Genomic DNA, 25,956 nt, shown 5'->3' with positions numbered 1-25,956 from the left:
ACTGTGTGCACAGCATCATCATCAGTCATCAGTCGTATTTATTGAGCGCTTACTATGTGCAGAGCACTGTACTAAGTGCTTGGGAAGTACAAATTGGCAACATATAGAGACAGTCCCTACCCAGCAGTGGGCTCACAGTCTAAAAGCTCACAGCACTTTACTAAGCGCTTGGAAAGTACAGTTCGGCAACAGAGAGAAACAATTCCTACCCAACAATGGGCTCACAGTCTAGAAGCGGGAGACAGACAACAAAACTTGGGAGCTTGGGAGAGTACAATCTAACAACGTAGCAGACACAGCCCTGTCCTCAACGAGCTTACGGTCTAGCAGAGGAGACGGACCTTAATCTAATTAAATCAATTACATGCAACCTGACTGTGAAACATGGGGAGGGCGGTCTCTGGCATGAGGTCTCCTTGATGCCGGTTCTGTTTCCGCCCTTCTCTTCCAGGACATGTACCAGCCTCAGCAAGTTCTGCTCCAAACTCCGGCACCTGGATTTGGCTTCCTGTACGTCGATCACCAACATGTCCCTTAAGGCCCTGAGGTAGGCTCTGCCCCCGGGAGGGCATGGCGCCTGGCCATCGAGCCGCTTGACCTAACGGTCCGGCCCCGTCACCTTCCCGCGGCTCGGGCGAGGAGGAGGGAGGCCGCCAGGGATTCTCTCCGCTTAGGACTCCATCCCTAGAGAAGCAACAGAAAAAGCCCACTGGAAAAAGCCCAGGCCTGAGTCGGAGGACCTGGCTTTCGTTCATTCAGTCGTATTTATTGAACACCTACTGTGTGCAGAGCATTCATAATAATAGTAGCATTTATTAAGCTCTTACTGTGTGCAAAGCAGCGCTGGGGAGGTTACAAGGTGACCCATGGTGGGGGCTCACAGTCTTAATCCCCATTTTACAGATGAGGCAACTGAGGCCCAGAGAAGTAAAGTGACTTGCCCAAAGTCACACAGCTGACAATTGGTGGAGCCGGGATTTGAACCCATGACCTCTGACTCCAAAGCCCGGGCTCTTTCCACTGAGCCACGCCGCTTCTCTCAGTCAAGAAGAGCATTCATTCATTCAGTTGAGTTGAGCACTTACTGTGTGCAGAGTCTCTATATGTTGCCAGTTTGTACTTCCCAAGCGCTTAGTCCAGTGCTCTACACACAGTAAGCGCTCAATAAATATGATTGATGATTGATTGATCTACCCCAGTGCGTAGCACAGTGCCTGACACATAGTAACGTGAAGCAGCATGGCTCAGTGGAAAGAGCACGGGCTTTGGAGTCAGAGGTCATGGGTTCAAATCCCAGCTCAGCTGTGTGACTTTGGGCAAGTGACTTAACTTCTCTGGGCCTCAGTTACCTCATCTGTAAAATGGGAATTAAGATTGTGAGCCCCCTATGGGACAACCTGATCACCTTATAACTTCCCCAGCACTTAGAACAGTGCTTTGCACATAGTAAGTGCTCAATAAATGCCATCATTATTATTATTGTTATTATTATAGTAACCACTTAACTCTGCCGGGGCTGTGGTGGCTACGGTGACTCTACCTGGCCTGTGGTGATTCTAACCAGGGCCACGGTGACTGTAAGTGACTCTCCCAGGCCTGTGGAGAGAGACCTAGTAAAAAGGAAAACATGGGCCACAAGATACCAAGCTGGCTCCATCCAAGATTCTCCAGAGGCCCTTAAGGCCAAGTGGAAAATCAGAGGACGGGGACCGAATCTCTTCTACCTTCCCAGACACTTAATAAAGTTCACTGCCCGTAGAAAGTGCTTGGAAAACGCCACTCCTACGAGGAGGAAAACCACAAAACGAGGAAGCGAGGCCAGCGTGCTGAAGAGGATTGGAAAGCTTTCGATTAGTCAGGGGCCAGATTAGCAAAGGCAGACAACGCAAGCCTGCACAGCCACCACAGATCCTTCGACCCCTCCCTGGCCGGGCAGCAGGCGGGAGCCGAGGACAGGGCCGCCGGTCGCAGGCCTGTGTGGGGTGCACCCCGGGAGGGAACTGGTCTGGCGTGACTTATTCGTCACAGTCCCAACTGGGTTGTTTGGTGGCTGCAGGTGATTTCCAGTTCCCGCTGCCACCAGAACCGGCCCGGGCAGACCAGGCCCTCCCCAAGAGGCACAATGGCCCTCTAGGACGTCTCCAGTCCGCTGTGCGAGTCTGCAGAGGCCAGTTCCTCAAAGCTCCCCAGCTTGCCCACGATTTCCCCCACCCTCCTCGCCCCGCTCCGCAGTCTTCCCTCCCAAGGGGAACCGGCTCTGGGCGACGGCTCGCCTCCGAGAAGCGCGGTAGAGGCCGAGGCCAAAAAGCAATCGGGGAGCCTCCGCCTCTTGACAACGTCTCTCCGCTTTCCCTTGCCTGCGACCGGCGGAACCCAGATCATTCTGACAGGGTGGAATCCGAACCGGCCTCCTTACCATAGGACCTGGAAAATACGGTCTCGACCGTGCTCAAGGGCCACATCCCAGATGGTCAGCTCATTGTGGGAAGGGAGATTGTCCGTTTATTGTTGTATTGTACTCTCCCAAGTGCTTAGTACAGTGCTAATAAATACGATCGAATGAATGTAACTTGCTCAAAGACCCAAAGTTGAACCTCAGAAACTGAGCAGGGAAAGAAGCGGAGGTGGCTGTCCTGATTGAAAAGGAGCATGACTTTGTCAGAATGATCTGGGTTCCAATCCCTGCTCTTCCTTTTGTCTGCTGTGTGACCTTAGGCAAATCACTTCACTTCAAGCGCTTAGTACAGTGCTCTCTGCACACAGTAAGCACTCAGTAAATACGATTGAGTGACTGAATGAAACTTCTCTTTGCCTCAGTTCCCTCACCTGTAAAATGGGGATTAAGACTGTAAGCCCGTATATGTGGGGCATGGACTGCGTTCAACCTGATTACCTTGTAATAATAATAATAATAATAATAATAATAATAATAATAATAGCATTTATTAAGCACTGTTCTAAGCACTGGAGAGGTTACAAGATGATCAGGTGGTCCCATGGGGGGCTCACAGTCTTCATCCCCATTTTACAGATGCGGGAGCTGAGGCACAGAGAAGTTAAGTGTCTTGCCCGAAGTCACACAGCTGACAAGTGGTGGAGTGGGATTTGAACCCATGACCGCTGACTCCAAAGCCCAGTCTCTTTCCACTGAGCCACAGTGCCTGCCCCATAGTAACCGCTTAGCAAACACCATCATTATTGTTATCCAACGAGAGAAAGAGTTCTAATCCCGACTCCGCCACTTGTCAGCTGTGTGACTTTGGGCAAGTCCCTTAACTTCTCTGGGCCTCAGTTACCTCATTTGTATAATGGGGATTAAAGCTGTGAGCCCCACGCGGGACAACCTGATTACCTTGGTGTCTACCCCAGTGCTTAGAACAGTGCTTGGCACATAGTAAGCGCTTAACAAATACGATTATTATTATTATTTCAATCAATCAGCCAGTCAGTGGGGTTTACCGAGTGCTAGCTAGCGATTTCTTTTCTCTTTTACTATGGGAGAGTAAAATATCAACAGAATCGGCAGGCCCGTTTCCCACTCATAATCAGCTTACAGTCTAAAGGGGGCTTTGAGTCAGGCAGGGGGGAGTTTGGGTGGACAGGAGGAAAACCGTGAGGCTGGTAAAGGTCTGCATTAGGTTTCCGCAGCGGGAGGGATTCTGTCCCAGGAAACCTTCGGAAAAGTCCAGACGTCCCCGAGCCAGGCAGTTTAGGTGACCTCGGCCTTGGGGTCCCGGGGGGAATGGACCGGATGACCTTCCGCCGTTTCATCCGGACCGGTGACTCTCCAGACATTGAAGCAGGGCGGGACCCTAGGATAATCCATGGGAGAAACAACAAATTTGGAAACTCCAGGCCTTAACAAATGGACTTCCCGGGCCTTGACCGGGTGACGTCTTGAGCGGCCGTCCCGATCCCCGGGGATTTTCCGTTAGCCCGAGTCCCAGGTGCCCGCAAGCGGCTTTTGCTCCGAGCATCTGAGCCTGTGGTTCTGGGAAGCTGGGCCGGGGTTGGTGGGGTGACTCCTCGCTCCCCAAATCCCACGGCCAGTTGAGCCGACCCCGGGTCATGAAGAAGTGATGTCCACGTCACCGGCGTGGGGGGATAACGTGCTGGCAGGCGAGTCCGTAGACGGGAATTTGGGGTTCTGAGCCCCGGGGATGGGGTTTTAATTTGTTTTTCTATTTCCCTTTCCCCGGCAAGCGAGGGGTGCCCGCTGCTGGAGCAGCTGAACATTTCCTGGTGTGACCAAGTGACCAAGGATGGCATCCAGGCGCTGGTGAGAGGCTGCGGGGGACTGAAAGCCTTATTCCTTAAAGGCTGCACTCAGGTAACCTAGAGCAGGGGGCTCCAAGGCAGCGCATCCCCCTGGAAAGAGAGCTCTGCCACCCCACTGTCTCCTGTCCAGGGCAGGCTCAAGGGGATCGATCAATCAATCAATCAATCGTATTTATTGAGCGCTTACTGTGTGCAGAGCACCGTTCTAAGCGCTTGGGAAGTCCAAGTTGGCAACATCTAGAGACGGTCCCTACCCAACAGTGGGCTCACAGTCTAAAAGGGGGAGACAGAGAACGAAACCAAACATGCTAACAAAATAAAATAAATAGAATAGCTATGTACAAGTAAAATAAATAAATAGAGTAATAAATATGTACAAACATATATAGAAAAGGGCAATCCTGCAGTGTTCTCCTTGGAGTTGAAGGCAGTTAAAGGGATCGGCGTCTGATGTACCGCCCCGAACCAGGGGAAGGATGGCTTTTCTTTGAGTGGTTGCATTGAGTGGCCCTGTGGGCCAAAGCCCATCTAGGCAGGGTCTCCGCTGCGGGTGCCCAACCAGCCGCCCTTTATTCATTAATTCATTCATTCATTCATTCATTCAGTCGTATTTATTGAGCGCTTATTGTGTGCAGAGCACTGGACTAAGCGCTTGGGAAGTCCAAGTTGGCAACATAGAGAGACGGCCCCTACCCAACAGCGGGCTCACACAGTCTAGAAGGGGGAGACAGACAACAAAACAAAACATATAAACCAAATTAAATAGAATAAATATGTACAAGGAAAATAAATCAAGTAAAAAATATGTACAAACATATATACAGGTACCTTGTACCCTCCCCAGTGCTTAGAACAGTGCTTTGCACATAGTAAGCGCTTAATAAATGCCATCGTTATTATTATTATTATTTAAAGGCTCCTCCGAGTCCTCCCCAGGTGCTGCTGCCCTTCAGAGCAGCGTGGCTCTGTGGAAAGAGCCCGGGCTTTGGAGTCAGAGGTCATGGGTTCAAATCCCGGCTCCGCCACTTAGCTGTGTGACTTTGAGCAAGTCACTTAACTTCTCTGTGCCTCAGTTCCCTTCATCTGTAAAATGGGGATTAAGACTGTGAGCCCCCCGTGGGACAGCCTGATCACCCTGTAACCTTCCCAGCGCCTCGAACAGTGCTTTGCACATAGTAAGCGCTTAATAAATGCCATCATTATGATTATTATACAGAGCGATTCCTTTTCTCTCTGCAAGCTCATGGCCCAGCCCTGGTCGCGTGGGAGGAGGCTGCCTGCCCTGGGGTGGGGCCGGGGGCCGGGGGCCGCGCCATTCATCTCTGAACCTTCACCCGGGTCGGGATGGGGAGGGCCCGGATGCCCGGAGCCACTTCTCGGGATGCCACTTGCCGCCAAACAACAGCTTGAGCTTCTGGTTATTTATGGGGACCTGACAAATATTGATTGGAATCCATCCTTGTCATCAGTTGCTGGCCATCTGTTCCCAGCCTTGGCAGGGATCTTTTCAACGGCAGAAACCCCCCTTCCACACCCACCCACCCACCCACACATGTGCGCGCACACACAGACACAATACCAGCTTCCTTTTTTCAGCTCCAAAAGTTTCCTTGCTGGAGAGGACTTCCGTCTCCGCATATTCTCCACAAAATCCAGGGGCACCATGGAGCCGGCTGGTCCCCCCTAGACTGTAAGCTCACAGTGGGCAGGGAATGTGTCTGTTTATTGTTGTATTGTACTCTCCCAAGCGCTTAGTACAGTGCTCTACACACAGTAAGCCCTCAGTAAATACGATTGACTGACTGCTCATCCCGTCTCGGCTCTCAGCGGGCTGGGAATCGGGACATGGACTTGACCTGGTCGTGGTGGGAAAGGGAAGAAAAAAGCAGCTCGGTCTGCATGTGTCCAGGATGACGTGAGGTGGAAAAAGCGATTCCATGCGGGGAACCTTCCTTATTCAACCAATCGGTCAATCAATCAGTAATATTTACTGAGAGCTTGCTATGTGTGGGGCACTGTATCAAGTGCTTAATTAGTACAGCCTGGCCTAGTGGATAGAGCACGGGCCTGGGAATCAGAAGGTCGTGGCTTCTAATCCCAGCTCCACCACTCGTCTGCTGTGTGACTGTGGGCCAGTCACTTCACTTCTCTGTGCCTCCGTTACCTTATCTGTAAACTGGGGGTGGAGGCTGTAAGCCCCACATGGGACGGGAACTGTGTCCTCCACCACGATGTGCTTGTATCCACCCCAGCACTCAGTACAGCGCCGGGCACAAAGTAAGCACTTAACAAATGCCGTCGTCATCATTATTATTATTATGGGTTCTAATCCCGGCTCCATCGCTTGTCTGCTCTGTGACCTTAGGCAAGTCACTTAACTTCTCCGTACCTCAGTTCCCTCATCTGTAAAATGGGGATTAAGACTGCGAACCGTATGTGGGACAGGGACTGTGTCCAACCTGATTATCTTGTATCGACCACAGTGCTTGGCACATAGTAAGCGCTTAACAAATACTATCATTATTAGTAGTACAAGAGAAAAAAATGGCCTCGGGGAGCTCCGAGCCGTGTCAGTTTGAGGCCGTCACTATCAAGCCCCTGTGGGGCTTGGCAAGACCCCTGTGAGAAAATGGGGGCTCCAGTGTTTTGCTTTTCTCCTTAGCTCGAAGACGAAGCTCTCCGGTTCATCGGCGCCCACTGTCCCGAGCTGGTGACTTTGAACCTGCAGACCTGCTTAGTAAGTAGCGTTTTTTCCGCCTGCGCTTTGCTTGGGCCTGCGGAGGGAGGAATTCATACAAGGGCCATTTCATTAAGCACGGATTGAGTCCCCTGCCCCACGCCAGTCCTCTTCTCACACACCCTCCCCTTAGCCCCCACCCCTTGGCGAGTCAGGTGAGATTTCTTGGGGGGGCTACAGAAAGCATCTTGTCTGCCCTCGGCTGGGCCGGACAAACCTTTCCAAGGGCCTGCGGGGCTCACTCACCGATCCGGACATTGGCGAGAGTGGTGGTCCGCCTGGGAGAGAAGCCTCTCGTGCCAAGCAGGGAAGTCACCGGCTCCTCTCGGGGGGTGGGGGCCACCGAGGCAGGAGTCGGAGGATGGGCCTCCCCATGCGGGTCATTGTGAGCGGGCAAATCGTCCCTCATTCCTGCTGCTTCTTGAGGAGGGCCAACCGCGGGACTCCCGGCGGGCGCGACGACTCTGGCTTAGCAGGTACGAGGGACTCCCCGCCGGGCAGAACCCCAACTCTTCCATTCCGCAGCAGTGCTCCCAAAGTGGGTGTCCGAGGAAGGTTGATTTCCTCTGTAGTAAAGGAATCTACAAGCTTCACAGGCAGGTGAGGCCCCTAAGCCGTCAGCGAGCTGTCACTCCTCTGCCGTCTCGCTCACACCCCAGCATTTGAGAGCCTACCTGGCCTCTGAACACAAGCATCCCATCCTTGACAACTTGTTTCCGTACTGACATCTTGGGCCTTTCTCTGGGGGCCTGGGGAAGCTTCTGAAGTCCTGAAGCTTCTCCCAGAGACGATCATCATCAGCTTCCGGGTGGTCCCCCGGCTCCTGACTTTGGACCAACCTCCTGGAGCTCCCCCAGATGTTAGCAGGGGCTTTTCTGGGGGGCTTCGGGCTAGGCGTCAGAGTCTTTAGGTGACCAGGGTAAAGTTCATCCATGTTCATCCCTCTAACGTCCCTTCAGGCAAAGGGATATTCCCCTCAACACTCACATACGTAAGTGCACGCACGTGAACGCTCACACACTCACTCATCCTCAGGCTGAGCCACCTATCAGACTCGGTTGGATGGAAGGCCTCAGCCATTTGGCTCCGCGGCCTCCCTCTCCACAAAATCCACCATTCAACCGGCCCAGCGATGGAAGACGTGCCCCCTTTTTCTCCTCTCCTAAATCTCTCCATCCTTCTCTCTCTTCCCCCAGTTTCCTTCCCTCCTCCGCACGTCACCATTATCCCCACCCCCATCACCAGGGAGGGCTGAGCCCCGGCTCTGGGGCCCCAGGCTGGCCACCAAGTCAATGGGCTTGCCCCTCTGCCGTTTCCAGAGCAGGGGAAGTTAGACCCAGACTTTGGCCACTCCGACCCGGCCCCGCCACCGGGCAACCATCAATAGACCCTCGGCCACCACCAGATCAGGCGGTGAAGGTACGTTTGAAGACAAGCCAGAAGGAGGTTGAAGAGCTGATTCGGTTTCACGTCGAGAGCAACGTTGCAGTCTCCTACTTGGCCCGGTCCGCTTTCCCAGCAGGGAAGGGCTGGCGTGGAACTTGTCCCTCGAGGGCCACTAGGTTCGGCAGAAGAAGTCATCATAGCGACAGCGTCCTCGTCCTTGTAGCCCAGCCCCGCTCTGTCCTCGGGTGCCGGCCGTCCCCAACCGACACAGAGAGATAACTGGGTGTCATTTGGGGTCTGCCCCCCAACCCTTACGTCCTGGGATTCCCGAATGGCTTCCATCCGGCAGAACCACTGATAAGGAATGTGCGAACAGCTTCCCTACCCGTGACACACGTGTGTGCACGCATGCACACACACACTCTCTCTCTCCTTGACTAGAAGAAAAATCAAACTTTGAGTAGATTTCGCCTTTGAGGTAAAAGCCTTCATGGTTCCCCAGCCCTCCCTCGTGAGTTTCCTGTTCTCCTCTGTCCCTCCCTCGTGGGTTTTGACTGGCGGGAGGCAAACAATAGTGTAGCCTGAGCAAACGGTTCTCCTCGGGTCCTCAGAAATTCGGCTTGGACTCAAATTTGCCGTGGCCCCACCCATGTTCACCGGACTCCTCTTTCCCCTTCCTCCAAGACATTCCCCGACTCAGTTCACCCCACTCCCTGCTCAGTAGACCGAGGACATAAGCAGGCTACTTGTGAAGGTTCTGGGGTCTCCATCGAGGACACAAACAGGCTACTTGTGAAGGTTCTGGGGTCTCCATCCTCCAGCATAGTTTAAGGGAGCGGAGACACCAATCTGTCGTGGCTACCTTGAGACCTATTGAGCTCTAGTTGCCCCTCCCAGCAGCAGATCTTGAGGATTCTGGGATTCACCTGTGGAAAGCAGTCTGAGAGTCCCCCCCACAAGCACGCGGATTCTCATAAGAATGGACTGACGAAGCAGAGATTCTGTTCACTTGGAGCCCGCCGTCTGATTTCCATTAGTCCCGCCACCGGATCTCTTTTAGGCTGTGGGCCCTGGGCTGGGGTTCATGGCTACAGTTGCCTGCGTATCCCCTGCCCTCCACCTCCCCCGCCCTCCTTCCCGGGATGACTGATTTTTGGTTCTTTTTTGATTTTTCCTTCTAGCAAATCACAGACGACGGTCTCATCACGATATGCAGAGGCTGCCACAAGCTGCAGTCCTTGTGTGCCTCCGGCTGCTCCAATATCACGGATGCCATCTTGAACGCCCTCGGGCAGAACTGTCCCCGCCTCAGGTGAGGGCCCCCCCCGAGAGCCCCCGGCTGAGCAGAGGGTTGGGGGAGGATGGGGGTGGTCCCGCCTCCCCACCGTGGAGGGGTCCGGAAGCAAAATGACCCCCTCTAGACCCCCACCCATCTACTTGGTACTCCATTTGAAATCCATCGAGTGGATCAGGAGCATCTCCAAGGGAGCCCTCCTTTCCTTTTCCCATTCCCTTCTGCGTCACTCTGTCTTACTCCCTTTATCCATCCCCCCTCCCAGCCCCACAACACTTATGTACATATCTGTAATTTATTTCTTCATTCATTCATTGTCATATTGAGCGCTTACTATATGCAGAGCACTGTACTAAGCACTTGGGAAGTACAAGTCGGTAACATCTAGAGATGGTCCCTACCCAACAGCAGGCTCACAGTCTAGAAGGGGGAGACAGACAACAAAACATGTAGACATTTATTACTCTATTTTACTTGTACATATCTATTCTATTTATTTTATTTTGTTAGTATGTTTGGTTTTGTTCTCTGTCACCCCCTTTTAGACTGTGAGCCCACTGTTGGGTAGGGACTGTCTCTGTATGTTGCCAACTTGTACTTCCCAAGCACTTAGTACAGTGCTCTGCACACAGTAAGCACTCAATAAATACAATTGATTGATTGATGTAGACAGGTGTCAAAATCGTCAGAACAAATAGAATTAAAACTATATGCACACAATTAACAAAATGAATAATAAATATGTACAAGCAATAGAGTAATAAATCTGTACAAATATACAGGTGCTGTGGGGAGGGGAAAAAAGTAGGGTGGGGGATGGGGAGGAGGAGAGGAGAAAGGGGGCTCAGTGTGGGAAGGCCTCCCGGAGGAGGTGAGCTCTCAGTAGGGCTTTGAAGGGAGGAATTGTCAGCTGTGTGACTTTGGCAAGTCACTTCACTTCTCTGTGCCTCAGTTACCTCATCTGTAAAATGAGGAATAAGACTGTGAGCCCCATGTGGGACAACCTGATTACCTTGTATCCCCCCCAGTGCTTAGAACAGTGCAGAGTAAGCACTTAACAAATGCCATCAATATTATTCTCTTGATGGTTGCGGGGGTCTCAGTTTGTACTGGGGGACGGAATTGTCAGTGTGGCTCAGTGGAAAGAGCACGGGCTTTGGAGTCAGGGGTCATGGGTTCGAATCCCGGCTCTGCCAATTGCCAGCTGTGTGACTTTGGGCAAGTCACTTAACTTCTCTGTGCCTCAGTTACCTCATCTGTAAAATGGGGATTAAGACTGTGAGCCCCCCCCATGGGACAACCTGATTTCCTTGTAACCTCCCCAGCGCTTAGAACAGTGCATTGCACATAGTAAGTGCTTAATAAATGCCATTATTATTATTATTATTGTCCTGCCAGTCAGATAATTGATTATCTGATTATCATTGCTATAATTATTTTTATCTATCCCAGCACTTAGAGCAGTGCCTGGTACATAGTAGGCATTTAACAAATGCCATTTTCTAAAAACAGTCACTTTACTCCCGTTGGCCACAGTTTCCTCAACTGTAAAATGAGAAGAATAATACTCTCCTCTCCCCCCTCACAGGGATGTTTACAGGGATAAAACGGGGTAGTTGACGTGAAAACACTTGGCAAAACATAAAGCGCTCTTTAAAGAACTGTATGATTATTCGAAGGAGGGAGGGAAGGGAAAATGGCCTTTGCCACAGAGAGGCAGAGAAGTGGAGACAGGCCCATGCCATTCCTTAGAATATTCTGTTTTCCAGGAGGAGGATATTCCCTCTGGGGGCTAGCAACGTGCCATGGGGAAGGCTGCAATAGCTGGCAGTTGTGGCCTTAACCGAAACCAGCTGCAGGGTGAATCTTCCTGTGGTTTTCCCTAGACTGTAAGCTCCTTGTGGGCAGGGAATGTGTCTACCTACTCTGTTATAGTGTACTCTCCACACAGTAATCAATAAATACCATTGATTGATTGTTTTTATGGTATTTGTTAAACACTTACTATGTGCCAGGCACCGTACTAAGCAGTAGGGTAGATGCATGTTCACTCAGGTCGGACCCAGTCCCTGTCCCACATAGGGCTCACTGTCTTAATCCCCATTTTACAGATGAGGAAACTGAGGCCCAGAGAAGTTAAGTGAATTGGCCCAAGGTCACACAGCAGACAAGAGGTGCAGCGTGACTTAAAAGAAGCAGCGTGGCTCAGTGGAAAGGCTGCAGACTTTGGAGTCAGAGGTCAGGGGTTCAAATCCCAGCTCCGCCAATTGTCAGCTGTGTGACTTTGGGCAAGTCACTTCTCTGGGCCTCAGTGACCTCCTCTGTAAAATGGGGATGAAGACTGTGAGCCCCCCGTGGGACACCTTGTAACCTCCCCAGCGCTTAGAACAGTGCTCTGCATGTAGTAAGTGCCTAATAAATCCATTATTGTTATTATTATTAAGAGGTGGGGCTGGGATTAGAACCCAGGTTCTTCTGACTCCCAAGCCACGCTGCTTCACTCTGATTGATTTTCCTTGACATCACCGGGATTCTAGTGAGAGCCCTCTTGTAGAATGACTGAGAGTGGGCGAAAGCATCAGTTTGCAGACAGGCTTGATGCTTTCACTGCCCTTAAGTAGTGTTCAGCTTGAAGACTACTTGAGGGCAACTCCTACGGCTGGTGCTGCTCTTGAACCTAAAAACGCTCTGTGGGCCAGAACCTGCATTTCAGCCTTGCTTTCCCCTCCCCTTCTCGGTGCAGAATATTGGAAGTCGCGAGGTGTTCTCAGCTGACGGACGTGGGCTTCACCACTCTGGCCAGGGTGAGTAGCCCCCACCGGGCTCTAAGGTTTATTTTGGAAAATGGAAAAATGGAAATGGATGGAAAAGTGTGGGAGGCTGGGAGCGGAAGAGACCGAAAACCGCCCCCCGCTGCTCGCCGACTCCCATCGTGGGACCCTCCCATCATGGCGGCAAGAAGCTCAGAAAGGACGGCGAGCGGGGCAGAGAGCTTGTGATCGATCGGACCGTGTAATCAATCAGTCAATCAATCAATCAATCGTATTTATTGAGCGCTTACTGTGTGCAGAGCACTGTATTAAGCGCTTGGGAAGTACAAGTTGGCAACATATAGAGACGGTCCCTACCCAACAGTGGGCTCACGGTCTAGAAGAGGGAGACGGAGAACAAAACCAAATTTATTAAAACCAAACATATTGACAAAATTAAATAAATAGAATAGATATGTACAAGTAAAATAAATAGAGTAATAAATATGTACAAACATATATACAGGTGCTGTGGGGAAGGGAAGGAGGTAAGACGGGGGGATGGAGAGGGGGGCAAGGGGGAGAGGAAGGAGGGGGCTCAGTCTGGGAAGGCCTCCTATGAAATCAATCGGGGATTTCAGGCAGTGGTCAGTCAGACTGTAAGGACCACGGGTCTCTCTTTTTTTCTGAGGGAGGAGAAAATGGCTCTTCCCGTGTGGAAATTGGGGAGTTTCTGGGGCATTGGGCAGGTTCGGAGGCTTCAGGGTGGCAGTGGTCATTAGGGCCAAGCTGTCTCTGACCGGAGCGGAGGAATGTGGAGAAGCTCACCTGCTTCCGAACAGACCTCGGTTCCAGGGGGCCCCTCACCTTCTTCCGAACAGAACTATGTTCGAGGAGGACCTGGCGCCTGCCCACCTCCGATGAAATTGAGCATAGGAAATGCTGGGGTTGTAAGGACCTAATGGCTCGAGTCTTTTGTGCTGGTCTGTGGTGCTCACAGTAGCCAGAAGAACACAGCTTCTAGCCTTCGCCCCGGAGGCTCGGTATTCCCGATCCTCTAGAGTCTCAGCCTGGGAGTTTGCAGTTGGCAAGGGCAGCAGGAGGCCGGTCGCACCGTTGGTCCGCGGCCCGGACGGGTCAGACCAACCAGCCTGGCCGCCCTGAGGTGCAGCGGCCTCCCTGTGACATTCTGTTTCCCCTGTCGCAGAACTGCCACGAGCTCGAGAAGATGGACCTGGAAGAGTGTGTTCAGGTGAGAAAAGCAAAATCCCTCTGGTCCCAGGGAGATTTTATTGGGAAAATTAGGGCCATGGAAAGCCCTGTCCGAACGGGAGCCACGGGAAGCAGAAGCCCTGTTGGAAAGGCTTTCTTTTTCTTTTTAAATGGAGATTTGTCTCATGATTACCACCCCAGCTCTGGTTCCTCTGCCTCTGATACCCAAGGCACCGCTATCCTCTGGGACTAAGAAGCAGACTTTTCACTCTTTCCTTGGGCCAGGCCAGAACTGGCAGATTAAGCGGCCACCTCGCTGGAGGCCTCGGAGGGGACGAAGGAGTCGCCCCCAATTTAGCAGTTCCTTTGGAGGGGCCAAAAATCCGCTCTTTAATATCCGCCAGGGCCTTCAGGACCCAAACTCACAAGACCGGCAGCCCGAGCTTCTCTCAGAGACAAAAATGGTTCCCTACGGCCTCTTCCCTGCAACCGTCCCTTTCTGCCATCTGCAGAAGCCGCAGTCGCATCTCTCGAACCACCCCAGAGAAGGCCCTTGCAGAGACGGTCTTGGCTTTAGCCGTGGGGAGAGCCCCACCGATCGGGGAGATGGCAGCGCAGATGGCTCAGATCCCAGGGTCCTCAACCTTAGAGCAGATCGTAATCTAGCAGCAGGTGGTAAAAGTTCTTCCGTGCCAGCTCACAGTTAGAGTCAAGTCTCACCGGGTCTCGTGGGCACCTTCCCCCCCAGCCCCAGCCATGGGAATAATAATTTTTGTACTTGTTAAGTGCTTATTATGTGCCAAGCAGTGTTCTAAGCACTGGGGTAGATTCAAGATAATCAGGTTGGACACGGTCCCTGCCCACACGGGGCTCACAGTCTAAGTGGGAGGGATAGGATTAATCCCCATTTTACAGATAAGGAACCGGAGGCTCAGAGCAGTGAAGCGGCTTGCCCGGGATCACACAGCAGACCCGTGGCAGAGGCGGGATTAGAACCCAGGTTCTCTGGCTCCCAGCCCCGTGCTCAACACGGCTTCTACAAGCCCGGGCACCCGCAGGCGGGCACCCACTCTCGGGGACAGCGAGGCTCGGAAGGCTTGTTCCGGGCACCCCTGCCCAAACCCGGGCAAGGCAGCTGAAACGACGGTCTCACGGGCCCGCGTTTTTCTGTCTTTCCAGATTACAGACAGCACGTTAATCCAGCTCTCTATCCACTGTCCACGACTCCAGGTGTTGGTGAGTTGACCTGCCCGGAGCTTTCCAGTTGTCGCCTACGCACGGTCCATGCCGGGGCTCTCCCACGCTCCTCCCTCTCCCCTTCCCTCCCTCCTCCCCTTCCACCTCCGCCAACTCCAACTGACCCTTGCCTCCTGCCGCATTGGTGGCGAGCATCACCACCTTCCAAGCGGTTGACCCGGGTTTGATTCCTGGCCAACTCTACATTTTTCCCTCTAGACTGGAGGCTCGCTGTGGGCCGGGAATGTGTCTATTTATTGTTGTATTGTAGTCACCCAAGCGCTTCGCACAGTGCTCTGCACACAGTCAGTGCTCAATAAATACGACTGACAGGGATAGCTCCCCGGCTCGCCACCTTGCAGAGGAGCAGAGGTGGGCCTGGGTGAAAGGAGACTCTCGGGTATGCGCCGCCGGAGTCTGCCGTTTCCTGAGCGAGACTGCCGGCATGGAGAAGCTGGGGATTCCCACTCCTTCTGGAATGGCGCCTAAGACTTCCAAGGTCCCAGGACCGGGGCGAGCGGGAAAGGAAGCCAGTCAGTACTTCAGCCCCGAGGCCGGCTCTCCCACACCACAGTTAAGTGGAGCCGCCCGCAAGACCCCCCTGGGGCTCTGCTTCCTCCGCACTCGGAGGGCATCGCGACTGGCTGGGTAGAGGCCAGTCAATCAGTCGATTGTATTTATTGAGCACTTACCTTGTGCAGAGCACTGTATGAAGCGCTTGGGAGAGTCCGATATAACAGACATATTCCCTGCCCACAACAAGCTTACAGTCTAGAGGATCTAGCCTGGCCTCAGAGGCCCGCCGATGCCCCGGGCCCGAAGTCGCATTTGGGCATTTGATCACATGGAGATGTAGGACCTTTGCGGAGGGGGAGAGGATGCCCGTGGCCCCTGTGGGGAAAACTCGGCCGTTTGCGAAACTGGGGAAATCCTGTCAGCAGTCGGATGAGGCAAGAGACTTGGGGGTGCAAAGCGACGGTGTTATCAGTGAATATTCTGGAGGCATCTCACGGGTTTTGGGCAGGGTGCTTATTTCTATTCCAAATTTAGTCTGCTTCCGCGGCGGGCTTGGGTCAGAGAAAGTCCTGGCCTGAGACCTTTTGGAGAAAAAGAGCACCTGGAAGAAGCATTCTTATGCCAGCAATTCATTCATTCATTCATTCAATCGTATTTATTGAGCGCTTACTGTGTGCAGAGCACTGGACTAAGCGCTTGGAAAGTACAAGTTGGCAACATATAGAGACGGTCCCTACCCAACAGCGGGCCCACAATCTAGAAGGGGGAGACAGACAACAAAACAAAACATATTAACAAAATAAAATAAGTAGAATAAATATGTACAAATAAATAGAGTAACAAGTACGTACAAACATATATACGTATATACAGGTGCTGTGGGGAGGGGAAGGAGGTAAGGCAGTTGGCATCGCTGTGCCCTCAAGAGGGGCCAGAGAGATATGTCAGCCCTCCCAAAGCCCCCTTCCTTTCTTTACTCTTCTTCCTTCCTCCCGCCCCGGACTCCTGCCGGTGTGGCTTCAGAGTCTGTCACACTGTGAGCTGATCACGGACGACGGGATCCGTCACCTGGGCAACGGGGCCTGCGCCCACGACCAGCTGGAGGTGATCGAGCTGGACAACTGCCCGCTGATCACGGACGCCTCCCTGGAGCACCTGAAGAGCTGCCACAGCCTCGAGCGGATAGAGCTGTATGACTGTCAGCAGATCACCCGGGCCGGGATCAAGAGACTCAGGGTAAAGGCCGGCGCCGAACCGTCCCCCGCTGCCCGGGCTGGAGGCCGACGTTCCCGCGGGCTCAGGCACCTGGGGCGGAGAAGGAGTCGGGGGAGATGACCAGGGACCCCGGAGCTCCCCACACTAGACCAGCCACTCCTGAGACACGGACAGTCAGTTGTCCCCCCCCTTGTCAGCTGGGAGAGATGCCCCGGGCTAGGATTGAGTTCCAGGTTATCCTGGCCCCTGCTCTCTTGGCTCGGGGTAGAGCCCTTGGCCTTCCCAGGAAGCTGACATTATTCCCACTGTTGGGAGCCAGGGCCTTTCTGCTTGCCACATCCAGAGCCACAGAGCTGGCAGTAGTCAGTCAGTCAGTCAATAGTATTTATTTAGCATTTACTATGTGCAGAGCAATGTTCTAAGCGCGCGGGAGAGGACAGTTCAACAAAATTTGCAGATGCCCATAGTGAGCCTGTTCATTCACTGATTAATTCAATCGTATTTAGTGAGCATTTACCGTGTGCAGATTTATTCAGTCATATTTAGTGAGCATTTACTGTGTGCAAAGCCCTGTCCCAAGCACTTGGCAGAGAACAGTGTAACAATAAATAGACATTCCCTGCCTGCAGTGAGCTTACAGTCTAGGGGGGAGACGGACATTGGTTAATATAAGTAAATAAGTCATTTTGAATAAATCATTTAACGAATAACGAGCATAAGGGCTGCGGTGGTAGGGTGAATATCAAATTTCCAAAGGTCACAGATCCAAGTGTATAGGACGATGCAGAAGGGACAGCGAGCTGAGGAAAAGAGGGTTTAATTGGGGAAGGCGTCATGGAGAATATGTGACCTTAATCGTGCTTTGAGGTGGAGAGAGTAGCAGCCCGGCGTTTACGTAAGCTCGTTGTGGGCAGGGAACGTATCTATTCATTATTATATTGTACTCTCCCAAGAGTGCATACGGTAAGCGCTCAGTAAATAGTAAATGCGATTGAACGAACGGAGGGGGAGAGAGTTCCGGGCTAAGGGGAGGAAAGGGAAAGGGGGTGAAATAGGCAAGATCGAGGCGCAGAAAGAGGGGGAAAAGGGCAGTCCCATTAGAGAATGAAAGTAGGGCCCAAAAAGCGATTCTGGAGGGGAAGCGGTTGTGCCCAAAGCAGTTCTCGCCCAGGTGGTCCCGCAGCCGTATTCCCCGATTGGACCAGACTCCGTCTGGGTTGCTCTCCTCCCCCTGACATCTGCACAGGACCTCCTGTCGGGGTAGTTGCTTCTCCCGTTGGGTGAGTGTCAGAGATGGTCAGTGTCTTACCTCGGACCAAACAGGATATCAGAGCCAGGAGTCGACCCCCCGCCCTGGCCCAGGACAGCTGGCCCACTTCACCTTCAGCTGACCTTCGGTCTCTGTGGAAAATGGGGGTGGGGCCGGGTCCCTCGGATTCGTCCCGCGTCGAGTGCTGTGGAGGGCCCAGCCTGGAGCATCCCCCGCCCCCGGGGGCTTCCCAGAGGGCCGCCCTCTCCTTTAACGACACCTCTGTCTTGTTTCAGACCCATTTACCCAATATCAAAGTCCACGCTTACTTCGCGCCAGTCACCCCGCCGCCTTCAGTGGGAGGCAGCAGGCAGCGCTTCTGCAGATGCTGTATCATCCTATGACCCCGGAGGGCGTCGACCGTGGCGGAACTGACTATTTAAGGACACTTTCTGGCTCGACCGTGGAGTCTGTCCGACGGCGGCGGTGGTAACCCCCAGTCTCCCAGACCAGGGCCTCCCCACCCCTCTCCACCCACCAGAGCCACCCATCCGCGCCCACGCACCCCCCCGCGCCTTCGGCTCCGTCTCACGTCCGGGGGGCCGGATCTGCGTCGGCTTTTTCCGGCGGACGGATTGCCGTCTTCTGGAACCGTTCCCACCGGGCACGCTCCGGAGGAGCGGCCGGGGGGCCGGGTGGGGGGCGGGCGCGGGAGAGGAGACGGGAGCATTCCGGCCGCTCGCTGCCACCGGGGATGCGTCCCGGGAGTGGGCACGTTGGCACGTCAGCCCTCGCCTCCCGAGCAGGAGAAGGTGTGAACGAACCCCCCCCACGCACAGTTAACCTTGCATCCAGGGACCAGGGGTGAAGGCACCTCCGTTCTCCCAAGGGAACCGGAGGCGGCCGCCCCGTCCGTCCACCGGGAAGTGGGATCCCGGTGCTTCTGAACTTGTTCCCCCGTCCACGGGTTGAGCATGCTCACTTCGATGGGTCTTCGGTTTCTCCTGTGTTAATAGCTTTCTGCCCTCCGGGGTGGCTGCGACAGAGCTTGAAATCTCTCCTCTTCCAGTGTGATGTGTCTCCGTGTCTTTGTCTCTCTCCGCCTCTGTTTTTTTCTCTGTCTCTCTCCCTCGTTCTCTCTCTCTCTGTGTCTCCTCTCAGACCCACTCTCTCGTGTTCTTTTAGCCTCTCCCTGTTCCTTCATCTCCGGTCTCCAATCGACTAGTTGAGGTCCTCGGACTCTTTTTAAAAAAGAAAAGGTATTTATCAATAAATGTTGGAGATGCCACTTTTTACCGGTGGAGAGCTCTGCCTGACTTCCTGTCGGCCGGAAAGCCGAGAAGGAGCCTCTCAGAGGGAGCCAGGTTGAGCCGGAGACGGCCCGTTGCCCATTTTCTTCCTTCTCCTCAATCCTCTGCGGATTGGCTCTTGAGAAGAGATCCCGGCTTAGGCGTGGACGGCGTCAGCCAAGCGCCCCCGTCCAGCCCGTCTTTCCCACCCCTTCTCGGGGACCCTCCGGGAGAGCGGAGGAGAGGGTCCCGGGGGGAAAACCCAACCGAACGCCCCCTCCCCTCCCCGCCCGCCCCCCAGCACCTCACCGGGTGTTAAACTCACCTTGGTGCGGTGAGCTTGGGGCGTGCTCAGCAGCTTGGCGTGTGTGTGTGTGTATGCGCGGCGCACGTGCTAAAGGTAAGTGTTTTGGTGGGGCAAACTGGCTAGTAATTGCCCCTCCAGCAGTTTTCCCCGCCCCTCCTCTCCCCGGCTTAGACACTGTCACGGGCCACGGCTGCTATTTTGGTGGAGAGGGTCTAGCCCGAACTGGCTGCTTCAAAGGACCGGACCCTCCGCCGTCCTCCCCAAGGCTTCAGTGTCCCGGCTCGGTGGACTCCCCCCGCCCTCCCCAAGAGCCTGTGGTGAGAAGGGCAGCAGAGCAGGTTCTTTCAAAGCAGGGGAAGTGCCTTTTCCCACCCCCGAGGGCCACGCCTCCCACTCGTTTCAGGTGTGAGCAAGCCCAGCCTCGTGGGAGGCAGTGGGCCCCAGACTCCTCGGGGTCTCCCCCCTTCCCCCTTCCCCATCCTGAGCGGCCTCGGCAGATAAGGGAGGGGTCACCGCCGCGCGGGCCGGCTTCCTTCCCCGCCAGTCGGAGCGGCCTCGGTTCAATGACCGTGGGTCAGAGGTCCTCGGAGAATCGGTTCGGGTTTTTCATTTCATTTTCATCCCATCTCGCCCTGCCCCTTAACCCCAGAAAACGCCGCTCCCCCCGCCCCCTTCCTCCGACACCCCCCGAGCCCGGGCCACCTCTTCCCTCGGGAGGTCAGACGCCGCATCTCTAAAGCGGTCTTGGTCGCGTCGGTTCCGGACTGAAACTCCGAAAGGGACAGAGCTTCCTGGCACGGGGAGACGGGCCCTTCTTTGGGGTCTCATTTCCCACCCCAGGGATGGTCGGGTTAACTTTGGTGGCTCCAGGAAGCACTTCTTGGATGTACTGTGCAGGAGCACCGGGGTGGGGGACAGGGCCCGGGACCTCCCCCGTCCCCGTGACTTTGCTCTTTCCGGGATAGATGTGTTTCCGCGTCCGAGTGATCTTGGCATCTTTCCGGGTCCGATCATGGGTCTTCTGCGTGCTGGGCACGGAGGTGGGGCAGGGTCTGCATGCTGGGCCCGTTGGAGGGGGGAAAACATAGGCTGGGGGTGGTGGGGAGGGGATGGTGAAGCCCACCCTGGTCGGAGGGGCGGGCTGAACAAGGAGACGCCAGCTTTCTTGTCTTGCTTTTCTCAAGGGAGGGCTTGGGAAGGAGTGAGCGGGCCCCTGCTCTCTTACTGATCCATGCAGCAGCCTCAGGCCTAGGCCTCTGAGCCAACCACGGCCCCTCACTAGGATTGTAGGGCCCAGATCGAACCACCGGGGCCAAGTCTCGGTTGTGAGTGTGGGGGTGAAAAGGGAACGGGGATTTTAGCTGGAGGGAGGACCATCACTGGGGAACCGACAAGCCGGAAAGACCCTGTCTGGGGGTCTTTTCAAACCCAATGGGCCGTCTCGGGACTTGTCGATGAGCTGAGGTGAGCAAGGTCGGGCATCCGGCTCATACCGCCGTGGTAGCCATCGTTCCGTGGAGTGGGCATCAGTGGATTGAACCCCCCAATCCTGCTCCCCCCCACCCCCAAATCGCTGGTCGAGGCCCCCGGGGCCAGCTAGGATCGGGTCAGAGGTAACTGCTGTTGAAGTGACCCCTTGAACGTCAGAATCTCTGTTCTCACCTTCTGCATGTGTCTCCTCTCCGCGTTCTCCCAGCCTCACCCCATCTCGCCTTTATTTATTCCTAATCTGTATTTATCACTCATGGCTGGCCCATGGGGTCCCCACCTTCCCGTTTCCCCAGACCCAGATGTGCAGGGAGCATCAGGGTCCCTCTCTGTAGTGCCTCAGTGGATTGAGAAGCTCCCAGGGGCTGGGGGTCCCGGGCCCACTCCTCCACTCCAGTACTCTTTGCCGTTGCTATGGAATCCAGCGGGCATCTGGTCACAGAGTGGCCTTTCGCCCCAGTCCTGGGCCCGGGCATCCCCCCAGCCCCAAAACCCTTGTCGTCTTCTTGTTTTCTCCTTTTTCTCTTTTAAGGCTTTGAAGTTGGTAGCTTTTTCTATTTCTTTAGCTCGGCTTCCATCTCTCCCATCTCCTGGGGCCCGAGAAGTCGTGCGGGTGCGTGTCAGGGCCGGGCTCTCAAGCCCTTCTAGCTCGGCAGAGTCGTTGACCCGCCCCGGGGAGGACGTGCCGAGCCGTGGACCGTGGAAAGTTTGCCCCGAGCGGACCTCCGGCTCGAGCCCTGTTGTGTGTGTCTGACGGCTCGAGTTTGTAAAGAAACTGCCCGATGCCCTGGGGCAGGGTAACCCTGGCTTCCGTCCTTACCCTCCTGGCACGTCTTTCCTGCTGTTCCCTTTCAGGTTGCCCATCAGACCGTCCTCCCTGAGGATCTCCTCTAGGCCCCTTTACCCCTCCGGTCTCTTCCCCTCTCTCCCCTTGGACAAAGCTTCCCTCCCCGTCCCCTCAGTAGGTGCCCGAGTGCCCTTCATCCTGTTGGCCGGCTATCTGGACGTGCAGGCCAGAGCCACAGTGTGTGAGCCCTTAGTCCTATAGATTTGTGAGAGAGCGCACGTGATCCGCCACTTCAGGTTCTGTAGAAACCTGGACTCTCTCACCCTGTCAGGTTGTTGGTGTTTCAATGCCTTACCCCTCTTGCCCAAGTGTGGACAGATGTTGCCAACTGGGGGCTGTTCAGCGGTCAGCGCAGTAGGGTAGAGACACACTCAGCCTGGGGTGAGGGGTGGGCTTGCCCAGGACGGGAGGGTTTGTGGGTCTGGCTCAGTTTCCTGTGGCGTGGAGGAGCTGGCAGCTGTTGGACGGCATTTATCGAGCTGGGAAGGTGCCCACCTTGGCTTGGCCCTTGTACTTTGACTGAACCCTGACCCGAGGTCAGGTCTATAGAGAAGGAGGAGGCTTCAGTCTAGGACCCCACCCAATTCACCCATGCTGGGGGGCTTCTTTCCCTGTGGGACTCGGCAGACAGACATCTTCTGTAGCCTTGGAGGTCTATGGAAAAGGGTCTCTTTCCCGGCCTTCCCAGCTGGCCCCCACCGAGGTGCCGTCCACCTCATCTGCCGCTGAGAAAACGGTGTTGGAGGTCACCTGGGGAGATGGGAAGGGGTGGGTTCAGGGACCCCACAGGAGCAGGAGCTCCACATCCCTTTTTTTCCCCTCCCACCGCCATCTCTTCCTCCCACTTTACCCTCTAGAGCAGTGAGATCAGAGAGTGCGGAGGGCCGTTGGAAAGACTCCCCGGGTTAGACTCGGGCAGCAGGATCCGTGGCCTCTGGCCTTTTCTGCTCAACTTTCCTCGGGCCCAGCAGGGGCAACGGTGCCAGTGGTGGTTGGTGCCAGTCAGCCAGCTTCCAGGCCTCGTCCCCCGCCCCCACCTCCGGGCTGCTTCTCCACAACACTGGGTTCCCCGGGCCCCACCCATCTGAATCCCGGCCATTCGGGAGATGGAGGCCAGAACCATCCCCTACCCGCGTTGCCCGACCTGGGGCAGGGGAGACCAGCAAGCCCAGGCAGCTGCTGGCGGGGCCGGAAGAAAGCTCTTGGCTTGGGTTCTTTTGCCTCCCCTCCCCGCATCGTGACTCAGTGTCACTTTGTGGTCCTATTCTAGGAAAGCTGCTCAGCTGGGGACCCGAAACGCTGCCAGGAACCGCCTCAACCCTGGTCCCCGCAGCCTCCCGGGGCCAATTTTTAAGAGCCAAAGCCATGCGTCAGCCCCGCGTGGGCATCGAGGCCCCTGGCTTGGCTCTCTGCTCCCGCCTCTCCTCCGGGGGACGGGTGAGGTTGCACTCGCCGGCCCCCGTGGCCCAGGCCGCAGACCTCCACCCTCCTCCGGGAGCCTTCTTGGTTCATTTCCGGCCTGGTCTGGCAGGGGATGATTTTAGCCTCCCGGGGTTGGAAATGGAGAGCCGTGAGGATGGGTTCCCTGGCCGATGCTGCTGGACTGGCCCATGACTGGCCCAAAACTACACCTGGCGCTCCTGTTGGCATGGCCAGGTGAGCCGGGAGGCTCCGGCAGCCGTGGGTGCCCTCTCCCCGACCCCACTCACTCTCAGCAAGAGCAGGGGTCGGGGCTGGGCCTGCCAAGAGGGTGACAGGGATGGGGCAGTTTTGAGTGGGTTGAGGCTGGCTTCTAGTGGAGCCCACTTGGGCTCTGCTCCCTCATCCAGAACTGGGCCTCCCCACACCCCACCAGCCACAGGCCCCCGGACCCTCGTCCGTGTCCAGGTCTGAGCATCCGACCTCAGTCCCACCCCATCCCAGCACTTCTCCTTGTTTCAGCAGAGCTCTCTCTCAGCCTCAAGATGGGGGTTTCAGTCAAATCCTGGCTTCGAGGTTCAGCCGGTTGTTACAAAAAAGGGATTTATTTATTTTACAAGTAGCGTGGGGTCCCTCCGCCTCGGGGGAGCAAAGAGGGTCTCGGCTTTGTCGCTGTTGGGCCTTGGAGGTAGAGACGATGTTGTCGGGGTACCCGCAGCGGCCCCTCCTAGTCCTCCCCCTGTCCTGGGCTCCTAAGCCCCAGCCCACAGAGAAGTGGCATCTGTGCCCTCCTGTAGCAGCAGCAACACCGTGGCAAACTTTGGTGGAGGGGCAAGCAAAGGGGACCAGGGTGAGGGCGATGGGCCAGCACTCCATCCTCTGCCCGGGGTAGCATCCACACATTCCTGTAGCCCCCAGCCTACCCCTTCCCCCTCGGGGAGTTTTCAAGCTGTTGGGAGGTGGTCCCCTGCCCCCTCAGACTTCCCCCTCCACCAGACCCCGGGGGGGTGGGCAAGGATTTCTTTGGCTTTCAGTTGAGTGACTTTGGACTATACGACAACACAGAGATATGATCTTTTTTATAAATATCTGTAAATTGTTATATAACTATTGTTTCCTGTATGTTCTAATTTTGTTTTATGATGTCATTAAAGGAAAGAAGCCGGTTGCTGATTTAGCATTTTATTTTCCTGCAAGGGGGTGGAAGGAGAAGTTCCCCGTCCGGCATTTGTGGTAGGGGCTGAGGAGATGTTCCCTTTCCCCCCGCCCGCCCCCGGTCTGTCACCCTCCTTGCCCCTGGGAACAACAAGGGCCACAGCAAGCAAGCAAGCAGCCTGGCCTGCTGCTCACTCCACGCCAACGAGAGGCAGCGAGCCTGGGCCTAAAACCCTCTCGTACCGCCTTCAGCCAGGGCTGAGGGTGGGCGAGACTCCAGGGGTGGTGAGGGAGGGGTTGTCCCTGTGACATCCCCCTGACCACAGCCCCCCTCCCCTCTAAACTGTAAGCTCACTCAAGTCAGGACATGCGTGGTTGTTATATCGTACTCTCCCCAGTGCTCAGTACAGTGCCCTGCACACAGTAAGCACTCAAATACATTTGAGGCCTTCCCAGACTGAGCCCCTTCCTTCCTCTCCCCCTCGTCCCCCTCTCCATCCCCCCCCATCTTGCCTCCTTCCCTTCCCCACAGCACCTGTATATATGTTTGTACTATTTATTTTATTTTGTGAGTATGTTTGGTTTTGTTCTCTGTCTCCCCCTTTTAGACTGTGAGCCCGCTGTTGGGTAGGGACTGTCTCTATATGTTGCCAACTTGTACTTCCCAAGCGCTTAGTCCAGTGCCCTGCACACAGTAAGCGCTCAATAAATACGATTGATTGATTGATTTGACTGAATGAAAGAATCCCCTCCCACAGATCATCATCATCATCAATCGTACCCAAGCACTTACTACAGTGCTCTGCACACAGTAAGTGCTTAATAAATATGATTGATTGATTGATTGATTTGACTGAACGAAAGAATCCCCTCCCGCAGAAGAAGGCTGAGCTGGACTGGGCATTCATTCAATCGTATTTATTGAGCGCTTACTGTGTGCAGAGCACTGTACTAAGCGCTTGAGAGAGACGGCAGTGTGGTGGAGACAGAGTCACAGGCTAGAGTTGAGAGAGGGTTTAGGCCTCTACTTCCTCCTGGGGCCTCAGGGTCAGGTGGGCCTGTGCTTTCTCAGGTCTTGGGGGAGAAGATGACCAAGTAAGGTCCGCCCCATGGCAGGACTGAGCATCCCCTGACCCCCTCTGCCTCCAACATCCTGCCCCAAGGTGAACTGGGCAGAACCAGGAAAAGCATACAGTCAGGGAGGGACTGAGAGAGCCTGCCCCTTGGTTTCTAATAAGTGCCCCCCCGTATAGTACAATCTTAAAATAAGCAGTGGGTTTAATAAAAACAGACCTTTTAAAAAAAAAACAAGAGGGAGCAGCGCTCTCTGGAGCTGACAGTGTTCTACTTATCTTATCCTTCCCCCAGCACGGCAAGGTTGAAAGTTGAAACAGGCTAATGTCCGACTGGTTTGTTTTTTTTTTAATGGCATTTATTAAGCGCTTACTATGTGCAAAGCACTGTTCTAAGCGCTGGGGAGGTTACAAGGTGATCAGGTTGGCCCACGGGGGGCTCACAGTCTTCATCCCCATTTGACAGATGAGGCACAGAGAAGTGAAGTGACTTGCCCAAAGTCAC

At 54.7% G+C, this 25,956-nt stretch overlaps 1 protein-coding gene across 3 annotated transcripts in view; it reads left to right on the top strand.

Annotated features, from left to right (window-relative positions):
• FBXL20 (F-box and leucine rich repeat protein 20) overlaps positions 1-19,166 on the top strand; it is a 136,826-nt gene extending 117,660 nt beyond the window's left edge. For all 3 annotated transcript variants that reach the window (XM_038754536.1, XM_038754537.1, XM_038754535.1), the window contains exons 7-15: positions 452-547; positions 4,204-4,330; positions 6,941-7,015; positions 9,583-9,713; positions 12,439-12,499; positions 13,653-13,697; positions 14,837-14,893; positions 16,433-16,645; positions 18,170-19,166. In XM_038754536.1, the coding sequence (XP_038610464.1) occupies positions 452-547; positions 4,204-4,330; positions 6,941-7,015; positions 9,583-9,713; positions 12,439-12,499; positions 13,653-13,697; positions 14,837-14,893; positions 16,433-16,645; positions 18,170-18,277 (913 nt within the window). In that variant the 3' untranslated portion in view covers positions 18,278-19,166. The remainder of the gene's footprint in view (positions 1-451; positions 548-4,203; positions 4,331-6,940; positions 7,016-9,582; positions 9,714-12,438; positions 12,500-13,652; positions 13,698-14,836; positions 14,894-16,432; positions 16,646-18,169) is intronic.
• The last annotated feature ends 6,790 nt before the right edge of the window (positions 19,167-25,956 follow it).

Source organism: Tachyglossus aculeatus, chromosome 11 (genome assembly GCF_015852505.1).
Source record: "Tachyglossus aculeatus isolate mTacAcu1 chromosome 11, mTacAcu1.pri, whole genome shotgun sequence".
Lineage (NCBI taxonomy): Eukaryota > Metazoa > Chordata > Mammalia > Monotremata > Tachyglossidae > Tachyglossus > Tachyglossus aculeatus.
Note: the sequence above shows the minus strand (reverse complement) of the source record. Positions and strands in the feature narration are given on the sequence as shown.